The sequence below is a fragment of the Amphiura filiformis genome, chromosome 3 (genome assembly GCF_039555335.1).
Source record: "Amphiura filiformis chromosome 3, Afil_fr2py, whole genome shotgun sequence".
NCBI classification, from domain to species: Eukaryota; Metazoa; Echinodermata; class Ophiuroidea; order Amphilepidida; family Amphiuridae; genus Amphiura; species Amphiura filiformis.
In genome coordinates, this window is record NC_092630.1 from 72,000,572 (window position 1) to 72,012,524 (window position 11,953).

The 11,953-nt window shown below is 35.3% G+C and overlaps 1 protein-coding gene across 1 annotated transcript in view; it reads left to right on the plus strand.

Moving 5' to 3' along the window:
* LOC140149068 (rho guanine nucleotide exchange factor 3-like) overlaps positions 1-11,953 on the plus strand; it is a 29,527-nt gene that overhangs the window by 8,469 nt on the left and 9,105 nt on the right. Inside the window, 5 exon segments of the mRNA XM_072171223.1 lie at positions 500-685; positions 1,156-1,315; positions 5,545-5,621; positions 9,306-9,566; positions 10,219-10,389. Of these exon segments, the coding sequence (XP_072027324.1) occupies positions 500-685; positions 1,156-1,315; positions 5,545-5,621; positions 9,306-9,566; positions 10,219-10,389 (855 nt within the window).

An 11,953-nucleotide genomic window follows, 5' to 3' on the forward strand; every position in this document is an offset into this window, starting at 1 on the left:
TCGGGGAAGAATTTCTATCAAGGCATGGCTGTGGTTTAGATGCTCAACAATTGCAAACACGTTCAATAGATGTTAATGGTGTAAGATACAGTGTTTAGGCTCTGCTTTGGAATGCAATTGCTATCTGATCTCTTGTCAGATCTCTAGATTTGAGTTTGTACAGAGGGAGGGCATAGATAGCAAGTCTAAATGTTAAATAACTTTGAGTTAAGATATTTGCGGGGAACCGGAAATCAATCCAGTTTACCAGTTGGAAGCAATATAAAAATGTGAATGAAAAGAAAAATGCGAACATGTAGAATACTATAGAAAATCAGGTGTTGTTTGTGAAATATTATGTACTCAAAATATTTTCATTGTATAGCTTCAATCTTTAGTATGAATTGATTTATGTTTACATTGCAAATGTGCAAGAATAAGCTTCAAGCATTACTACAAAAAATTACAAATTTGAAACAAAATAATACATTTTTCTGTTTTTTATTTTTTCTCTTTGCAGCGCTCCATGAGCTTCAAGACCCCTCATTCCCCCAACTTGAATAACTTGAAGCCCAGTATTAACATCAAGCCCTACTGCAAACCATCAGCCACACCTACCAAGAGGCGAGACAGCGTCTTATGGTCAGAAACAGTCAAAGGCAACATTAATGAAGGCCTTACAAAGATGCAGATTAAGAGACAAGAGGTGAGTTACCATAACAACTACTCAAATAGAGACAATTCTCTCCTCTCCTGAATAATTTGGTATACTTACAGAAAAAATTCAAAAAACTTTTTCCAAAGTAACATACATCTGCCCTCCCATAGAATAAGGCAGTATATACATGTAAATAGCATAACAGATACTATATTCCTTGAGAGGACCGGTCTATTCAGTTGTATTCAAAGATAGGAAAATAATTACATGTGGACAGAAGATATTAACAGGAGCTGCCTTGGTATCTGTCAAAGATAACCTACGAGGTGTATCATTTTCAATTTTATAAGCACAATTGTTTCAGTAGACCCTGGATGTAATTTTGTGGTATAAGATGATAGCTCTGAACCAGATAAGTGACTCCTATACAGTAACTGTAGCCCAATGATACATCTATAGGATATTTAATTACCATGTTGATGAGCAATTACTCATCTTCTAACCCATCTGTTTTACAGGCAATCTTTGAGCTCTTCCGTGGTGAGATGGACCTACAAGATGACCTTAGGATGATCATGAAGACCTACAGGGATTCCATGAGGTCACTGGGCATGCTCAGTGAGTCAGAACTTCAAACTATATTTGGACCTCTAGAAGATCTCCAACCATTACACAAAGGTAAGGAAAATATTTGAGGAAAATAGTTTTAAAAGAATTCTACTTTGAAGTTAATTGGCAATATTCATCACAATGAAACCTATGACTATTTAGCCTTATTTTTCTGAAATTGGGTCAAAATAGATTCACTGCACTAATATTGTGGTTTATCTATGAAATGTTTTGGCAAAGTTTCCAAAGATGTAAATGACAATTGTATTCTTGTGTTGCAATGACCTGTGTAATGTCTTTGAACCTATCATAAACAAGAAATTACATACTGTAAGACCAATTTGATACCAAACCGCTGTGAAAGTCACAAGATTTTGTAAGATACTGATTAAACATTACAACCAGGACTGAAACAATAGCTTCACAAAAACCTTTGTCTTCATAAAAAAAGGTAATATGACCCAGTCCAGGGGAGCAGTAATTGTTCACCAAATGAGCTTTTTCATAAAGCGTTACGACAGATGACCCTCCGAGGGGCGCTTAGTTCAGTTTGCTGGCAGACCCTGGGAAAGAGAGACCTTAGGCTTAATTAATTGGCTAAGTAAGGGGTGGATTACGGTCCTTAAGTTAATTGCTTGGTTACTCTTGTGGGTAAAATATGGTTGATCAATGTCATTCTCAATGTTAAGTGTTCAAAGTTTCAAGTTCTAATAAAGTTACTTGTTTAATAAATCAAGTGCCAAAATGTCCTTTTCAAATTTCAATATGTTATTTGAACCAGTAGTTATTTTTGTCATTAACCTGACACAGAAAGAAGGCATTGGCCTAACAATGTTGGAAACCTCTGCATTTTTAAAGATCAAAATGTTTCAATGTGTTTATAAATGTTGTAAAGGAATTTGATCCTTCAAGCATTTAGGATTACTAGATTAAAATAACCTATTTCTAGAAGCAAACTGCACTTTTACAATAAAGGAGAATGCACTCTTAGACAAGGTTGAAAAACTTTGCAGGAGAAATTTCGGTTACATTAATTAAAATTCAAGTGTCAATAATTGGGTATAAAGTCAGCTTTGATGTGGTAGAAATAACTTGTTGCATGTTGCATTAAGCCCTTAGGCTCAGGTGTGGTGTCGGTAGTGGTTGTGGTATTCTCCTTTGGTCCTTGGTATTGCGTTTCTGTGGCATTCTCTTCCGACCGGATTCATAGAACAGCTTTGAAGCTCACTCTCCCTCCCTCCCAGGGAACAAGGCATGTTGTTAGTTTAGCCCCAGGAATTTGGTATCAGAACTGTAACTTTGCCTTAGGATTTTCGATTGGGAAGATGGCATTGTGTATGCGTGTAACCAGAAAGGAATTTGACTTGCTCTTGAAATGTCTTGGGAACACTGCAGTTCAAAGACATTCTATACTAGCTTAATTTTATGTAAATATTTCAGATATTAGAATTGAAATGAATTATACATGCATTATTTATGTTGGGATGCTAATAATTGACTTCAACAAGCACTTCAGTGGGGTGGGAGGAAAATTTTTTTGCAAGTTTCTGAAATGCCTAAGACACCCTTTGTAAATAGTTCACTCCTTGATTTTGAAATGATAAAAATTGTCTTGCCTACTAAATAAATAAATACAAAGTATGTTATGTTAAACAGCAAATACTGCAGAAGTGGTCATCTTTGTGGGGTAAAATAATTGTGTAGCAACAATTTTCAAGTTTTTGCTTGGTTTTATGAGTTTTCTACATAGGCCTACTTAAATTTAGACACACTTAGAAGAACCCATATTTGGCATGAATATTAGGTGATCATGAACATTTCCACTTTAAACAAGCATCACCCACATTTTGGTCTGTGACATGCAGGTATAACAGATATGAGATGTTATTCATCCTTTCCTTCATTCAATCAGGAAGTCATTAAGGAAGCAATCCAAAATGATATGTATTGGATCACACATAGCAACTAAAACAGTTGGCAAACATACCAAAATAAAAATAAACTGAATGCTCTATTCAAAGCAAAACAAGGGGCCATGTGTACCAAAAAGGGTGTCACTCAATTCATGAAAGACAAAAGTGGCAAAGTGCTATGTTTGTTTGTGTTTTTGTTGGTTGACTACATTTTAGCCAAGTAAATGAGCTACACTGTTTTATCCCTGTACAGAACATTTAAGTTTGTGATTAGGAATGCTTGAATTATGAATGTACTTGGCAAGTATCTGGAAACACAGTTTGACTCACAGTGTAGCGTGCGAAGGAATATTTACAAGTTGCTAGGTTGTTTACGCACAAAACTAAGCCCAAGTCAACAATTTGTTTATTTATCTTTGGACATCTTTGTAAGGTTGAAGTATGATGACATTTCAAAAGGAACCTGGAAACCGATTTATATCTGACCTGGATTGTTTTTCCTCTTCAAAATATATATTTAAAAAAATGACATAATGAATTGATTGATTGATAGAGCTATACCATTCTGTTGTATATGTCAAATCTGGAGACAGAAGACACCCAGTTGTACTTTATATGAGCCACTGGCAATCCAGCTTGACATTTTACAACAAGAAAACTCCAGTGACAAACAAATGCCACACATACCTGTGAGCTTGTTCTACACAGTTAGCTGTCCGCAGTCCGTACTGTCATGCGCATATCTGTCAGATCGGAGCATCGTTGCCTTATGACAGAATATTTGAGACCTGAACAAGCAGAGCAACTGGTTTGAGAGTCCCGCCCCTGTTGCTGTCTGTGTACTACCCAGTAAGCCTTTAGGTTGCTTATTTTTTGGCGAGCTGATATTTTTAAGCTTTTTACAAAGCATATTCTACATCATGATTAATATCCAGAAAAAGAGGTTTTGCAGATAAAAATTGTGTAATGCTGTTTTGAAGGGAAAAAAATCATATCTGTTTTAAAAAGAAATCATATCTCTATTAATATTTAATAATTGCTTGAAAAAATTGCACAGGAAAGAGATAATCAAGCAGCGTGTTGGATGAGAGCTTTAACAGTGATTCACTGATTAACTCTCAGTAGAGAATGTAATTACTGAAAACTCATTATAACAAAACTATTCTGCTGTTTAAAGATCTCGGTGAGTCAGGCTTTGTCATGATAGATAGATGAGCAACGATTATTGGGCAATTACAAAAATAAATTATGATAGTTAGGCAAATGTTGTTAACCTATGAAACAATAAAGAGCTAGGTTATAGTGAGAAAGGTAGAGAATGTAAACATATTTACAAACTTGGCCAATGATCCCAAAATATGAGTTTGTGGGAGTCATGACCAACATAGCTTGGAGTCAACACCAGAAATGTGCCCATACTGCAGAAAATTAGGTAAATGTGTATCAGAACAAATCATAAATCATATTCAATGCATGAAATGGCAGTATAAAGTCTACTTTTAGACCAAGTTGGAGAGAACTCTGAAAATTAGGGGTAAAAAAGGGGAAGGACCCTGTTTCTGGGTTTGTGTGTAAACATTGCCCTGTGTAAACATTGCCCTGTTTGACAGGGTTTGATGACCTGTTTCTTTCTCCCAGGTTTATATAACAGGGTTTGTTGTGTAACAGTTAATGTTGATTTAAAAATCTGGCCAAGTTTCTTGCCCCAACTGAAGCTTAATGAAGCTTTTAACATTTCTAAAATAGAAGTATAATGTATGTTTGCCCTGGACTAGAATGTTGTTGATCCCATTTGAAAAGTAATCGGTCATTGGCTCTGCAGAAACATTTGTCTCAGTCAGATTACAAAGTTACCTATTAATTTTACTTTCCAATATGATATCTGCCCTTAATAGATCATATTTTTGACAGTTGGCAGCCCGGGTTGGTAAACCTTTGTAAAGAAATGAAGGGAAAAACGTGTAATCAGTCTGTAAGATTGATGGAAATGGTGCGTGTATACCAGCAGGGAGCATCCCAGGAGGAGGGACTGGTGTCAAGGATTTCTAGATTCCTCCAGCAAATACTGGCACTTATCTTGTCAAGTGTCATCTTCATCTTCTTAGTCTCAATCGCATATTTGAATCATACTGAATTATGATATTTGGCTAGGTTTAAGTTTGTAGGAAGACTAGCTTTTATTTCATAGCAAGCATACCTGCCCATCAAGAAGTAGGGGAAAAAGTTGTTGTCGTTATTTTAGCAATCAAGCAATTTGAAGCAAATTCAGCGGTCAAAGTTACTGCTGATGAATGCCCTTTTCAAACTTACGCAATGACTTCTTAATATATTGTAATGAGTAGGGAAGCTAATAAGCATAATTTGTTTTTTATGTTGTCATTTCAGATTTAATTGAGAGGTTAAAAAAGCAGAAGAGACATGATGGTACAACAGATGCATGTGGCACAATCCTCATGGACTGGGTAAGCTTAACTAAACAATTAAACCAATATGCTAATATCAAATATGTTTTTTAAAATGTGATCACAATTGTGAAAATTTATCACAGAATTTAATACAGAAGGAATTTCCACTACTATTTCCAGTAGCACTGAGGTATACCTTGCACAGAGGTGTTATCTTAATTGAACCCATCTGCCAGATATTAAACAAAAAGAGTGTTATAAAAGCTAGCCGCAATAGTATGGTGTACACCGCTTCAGCGTAGATTTTTGTTGTCCTAATTTTGTAAATTGGCCTACGCAAAGCATACACACAACCTAAAGTTACCCAAAAATAAGAAAACAATGCCCTACGGATGAGGTCATTAATATGCATGACCTAGAATAGTTGAGCAATGTTACCCTGTGTGAGGTATAAACTGTACGTGATAAAATAAGACAGTGGTAGCGCAGATCTGGACCAAGGTGGTGGAAAATGATATCAAACTGTAATAGAGACGCCTACTTAAGTGTGCCGCTCATTGCTAACTTTTACAGAATTCTTATGGTAACTGGGGTGCTCTCTACCACTGTAATGGGGTGCGAATTAAGAGCAAGTTGTCTTCAATAAGCAAGTCAGGATTTAGACATAATAAAGAGATTGTAGTTGAGAAATATATTATCATTTAATTGATATCATTTGTGGAACACATAGGCACTCAGCAAACTCCTTGAAGTCATGCTTAGTAACATACAGAAACTGTAGCTCTAAGGTGACTTACTCTGCTCCATCATTCATTCAAACACTGGTTTGGTGTTTTTTCTTCACATAATCATTGTCTCAATTCCCGTAGATTGCAGACCGTAATATCTATTAGCAATAAAAACAAGTGACATTTAAACAGAATTAATTGAAGTGGGTGTCCTTCTTTCTTTAAGTGTTTTAAAAGATATTACATTTCCTTTGGCCGCTCTATCACCCACCTACGGAGTTAACACTTAGTTTGAGCAAATCTTCCTTATTCTACCCGAGTTCCCAAGTGTAATAATACGTCTTCGCTCTATATCTATTGTAAATTTTACAGGGCTTTTTTTTTCCAAAGTGTGGGGGAAGTAGTCATGCAGGTTGGTTGTATTTTCAAGTCCTGTTTGAAGCGCTGCTTCCCTCTCCTTATTTAAATTTGATATTTTGTAACAACATTTTAAAAATTGATGGTAATTTGAGTATCTATTGTAGGTAGAACCAATCTATTGGTCAGACACCACACTTCAAACCCTAGTCTACTTACTTACTTACTCCTACTATATGTAAGCAGTCATCGTGATATGAACTAGAAATTATTATAATGCAGGCGATGGCAAATCTCAGGAGTGTTCCTTTATTTGTATCATTTTGCACATCCAAAGGCTATAAACATGATAATGGTGAAATAGGATGTAACATGTCATGTTGTTCATCATGTTTTGAATGTCATATCAGCATGATGCTTCGTGTAACATTCATGATTGATTGTACTTAGAAACATGTTTTATGCATCCTGTTTGGTAAAGGATCTCATGAGGCATAAAAACATGAAACTTCCCCTTCTTCTTTTACATTAAGAAGAGTCTGGAAAAAACTAAGAAACAAGGCATCATTTCTAAGAGTAAATATTGAAAATGGTATGAAACTTAATGGATTTTGAAAGGAAATATGAAAAATGATGGATAAAACCTCATTTGTGTTGACAGTTTAAATTTGGGAGGAGTACAAACAAATATTTAAACAAAAAAAGTCAATTTCATTATTGTTAGAAATCAATTTTGCTATTGCTGATGCTAAGGGGATGTGGATGTTGACCATTGAAAGAGGATGGAGGAAACCAACAGAGATTTCCAAACAGACAAAGTCTGTGATTGTTTAAAAGCAAACGTTGCAATAGCGCACATGTTTACTACAAATGCGATTTTGTTGTAAAGCAAACGTTGAGAGCAAAAACACACTTTGTAAAAGGTCAATTCACTCTTCATCCTTGGGGTGGCGCCCACTTTACTGTATAGTTTTACTTGACTGTTCTAGTTGTAATATCGTGCATGAATGAATAGGATTGGGTTTCTGGGTTTACTTAAGTTGTATTGAAGCAGCAACAAGGTCTAGGTTAAGACCAAAAGCTCAATTGAAACAGAAAGCGTGTACTGTTTCTTTTGATAACACAGCAATCTTGGCTCCTAATCAGAATGTTAATTATCCCAAGTGCTGAAAATGTCCCACCAGTTCTTCTATAATGGCACTTTAATGTTGGAAATTTTGTGATGCAGCTTAAGGAAAATTCATCAAGTCTCCAATAGAATTAGGTGGCCTTTTTTGGTCATGCAGACTACCGGATATACCCAGTAGCGTGTTTGTCATCACTATAAGCCTTTAATTTAGTGGGTGTTCACTGCTAAGAGATTATGGAATTATTAGTGGTCAGTTTGCCCCCATCTAGTAATCAAGTGTAATTTTGATGAGGAGAATGAGGTTTTTTGTCTTATGCTTCTATTCTTTGCTTCAATGTACATATATTGCACCACTGTGATTGCACCTGCTAACATGCTAAGTGAATGAATGATTAAGTCATTTTCCAGTTCCTAGTGTTTTGTGTTTGCCCCTTTGTTTACTTTCATGAAGTGAAGCAAACTTTTATGATGGTATATGAAGAGTTCTGTTGCAATGTTTGGTCAATGTCATTGCTCCAATCATGTACATGCAGACTGAAATTTATTGTCTTTATTACCATCTCCTTGGCTAAGCCATCTAGATTATTGTATAATTTACCCTCATGGACTCAACCTTGTCCAAATTAAGCCATGACTGGCTAAATGTTGCTTCCAAAGGGCAAACTTGGGTCAGTGCTAAATTTGTTTAGCAGAAACTGTAAATGTTTCCTTTTTAATGATGATGAAAAATTACAAAGGGACTTTCTCCAGACCCGAACATAGTAAATCATCTTGATGCCCAGAAATAGACTGTGAAAGTGTGATGTTCTGAAATAAAACAAACTTTCTATGTATCATACTGTTTTGGCTTTTTTCTATTCAAAAGAACATGTAGGTCTAGTTTGTTGTCCGGGTTTGTTGTCCTTATAAAAATTGCAAATCACCTTTACTCACACATAACTATGGTGAATGATGTTGTAACAACAGTGGTTTAGAACAGTGTTAATAAATGTCATTGACCAATTAGACAATTAATGCACAGATATAGGCCATGTCTAGACCAACATTGGTAGGAAGTTTGGTTTTATCCCAAGAGAACTTTGTCCATTCCCCAGATGTATGTCAATAGTGTTTATTATTTTTCTCAAGTATCAAAGTGGGTGTACTGAGAGCAGTTGGTGGATTAAAGGTTGACCATGTGGTGCTAGAAAGGAAATTGGCTCCTAAAATAACAATTAAATTTGTATGTGTGGGCATTATGTGATACTCACCATGAACTTACAGGCCTAGTAATTTAGTGACCACTCCATGTTGTAGAACACAAGTGTTGTTACTGTAACATTTTATTAGTCTTAATTTAGCTTGCCCAATTAAACACTCTTTTGCAGGTGACTTTTAACCTTCAATTGCTAGCTGTGAGAATAACCAATTTAAGACCATATTCATATGGCAATTTTGCACAAATAATGTTTTAAGTCACTGGTTATACCATTTTGCTAGAAAGACATAACTTATGTTTTGTACCATATTTGTATTTATTTCTTGCAGCTCCCAACTGTTAAATCCACCTACGGAGCATACTGCTGTAATCAGCTAGCCGCCAAAGTCCTACTGGATGAGAAGAGACAAGACAAGAAAGTTGCTGACTTCTTAGAGAGGTGTCAAGAATCACCGTTTAGCAGAAAACTCGATCTCTGGAGCTTTCTGGACGTGCCAAGGAGTCGACTTGTCAAGTACCCACTACTTCTGAAGAACATCTTAAGACTAACACCAAGTGATCATGATGACAGAACCTATTTGATGGAAGCAGTAAGTGCAATATTAAACTTTTCATACCATTGTGGTTAGAAGCCTGGTTATGCATTTATGATATTCATATTTTTCCTTAAGTATTAATTAAATGAGATCAGATTTACTTGTAAGACAATTAAACAGCACTGATGCTAAGCCGGGATGCTAAGTATTACATAGGGATTAAAAATCTGTCAGACGTGGATTAAAGTTTGGTGTGTTGAATCTCACTTACATAATCAGTCTTTGTTGTTAAAATTTCATGTAAACTTTCATGTAAATCATTCATATTTGAGTAAGTACTTCTGCTTTTTATTTTGATCTAAATTGCAAAGGAAGTATAAATTATTGAAATTGAACAAGATATTACATCATCTATATGGAATCAAGATTAGGCGTACTGAATGTATAATTCACATTTGAATCATTTTCAAAACATTGTGTCTGGTTTTTACATAATTGGGTTTTGTTGTTTAAATTTCATGCAGACTTTAATTATTCATATTTGAGTTGCTATTGATCTAAATTGCAAAGGAAGTGATGAATTATTAAAATTTGACACAAAATATTACCTCAACTGTATTAATCCAAAATTAGGCTTACTAGATGTATTTATAATTCAAATTTGAATAATTTTTATTGCATTGTTTTTTCCTTGTGTACCCTTTAGATCAAGATTGCAGAGGATAATATCAGTGAGGTTGACAGAAAGACAGGCGAAATGAAGTGCAGGCACTACATCAACTTATTTGAATACCTTGATGAGAGACAAAGACACCCTCTTATCGGCACGCAGACAGCCATGTTATGCGGGGGAATCCTCAGAAATAACAAAGGAACAGTAAGTATTGTCAAACCCCCCTCACGCACAAAATATGATTGATGTCCACGCACACTTGAAAAGTTATTTTAGGGTTGATATTTATTTATCACAAACAACAAGTTTATTTGGCAAGTCCGTATAGTTATGTAGCCTCTGTAAGGTATCTTTCCCATGTTTTTGCCCATAATTATGAATATTAATACAAATTTATTATGCAAAAGTGTGTTTCTGCATGTTCAAACTGAATCTGTTTACTAGTAGTTAAATGTCACTGTGGTTTTAAAATGGTAAATGGTCTGTGGCTGAATTGTAGCGGGAGACAAGATCTTATAATCCCTAGTTTGTCTTGTTTTTGTGCAACAGGATTTATAACAGGATCTTACTTTTTTATTTCCTCTTTCTCTTTTTTCCTTGACATTTAACATCCAGTAGGGGTTTCATGTAGTCAACCTTTCATAAGTACCCCTAGCAATTTGTTGTTAAGGTTACAATGATATTTCATAATCATCACATTAAATGTTTTCTATGTTGGCATTTTGAAATTCTTTAAACAAACAAACAAAATGTAATGGTTTGAACAAATTTGCCCCAATTTATTCAAGATGTTTTAATAATTGATTAATTTTGATGCAGTGGGCTTGTTTTTGTGGTTGTTTTTTGTGGTTTACAAAACAAGGCATTTTGTTGTTGACATTCAATATTGGTACATAAGGCACTGTGCTCCCTGAATGAAAAAAAAAATCAAATTTGCAATCTGCTTTTTAAATTTCTTGTGTCAATTTGATTTGATGACTCCCCTCAACTCTTGAATAGTGAAAATATTGCTTAATGAGCGGTACTTGAATACAACAAAATATATAAATCACTTAAATTTGTGTTTTTACAAATTTATGAAGGACTTTTTTACAAATGTGCTGAAGTAATCATCCTAACAGAGACTAATTATATTACATACAAGTGATATCGTATAGCGCAAAAATAAAATTAACAAGTTATTATTGCTTAAAACAAAAACACAAAATCATAACAACCCTGGGAAATTTCTCAGAATATGTGATTGAGATTGTAAGCTAGATATTTGAGACAGACAGTCTCAACAGATTTTGCTTGTCCATGTTCAGTTGGACCTTCCTAACCAATTTACCAAGCAGGATTGGCCTATGTACCCTCTGTTTCCGTCTTTTGTGGATCATCAGTAACAAAAATCGGAGCAAATGCTACACCGTAAGACAAGAAGTCACTTGCAGTACCAATAATGTTGTTTATCTCATTGAATGCGCCAAATGCAACATTCAGTATGTGGGTGAAACTGGTAATAATATAAGAGAAAGAATGCGTAACCACAGATGTATTGCCATCAAGCACCACGCCAAACACGCAGAACAAGCCAGTTGCCGTGCACTTTTCCCTTCCTGATCATAGCATCGATGATGTCAAAGTCACGGTCATTGAATCACTTGGTCGCCAATCCAAATATAGACGTCAGCAGCGCGAGAAATTCTGGATCAACAAACTTCATTCCCTTCAACCCGAAGGCCTTAATCTTATTGAATAGGTCCCCCCTCATTTTCACAGCGGCGTG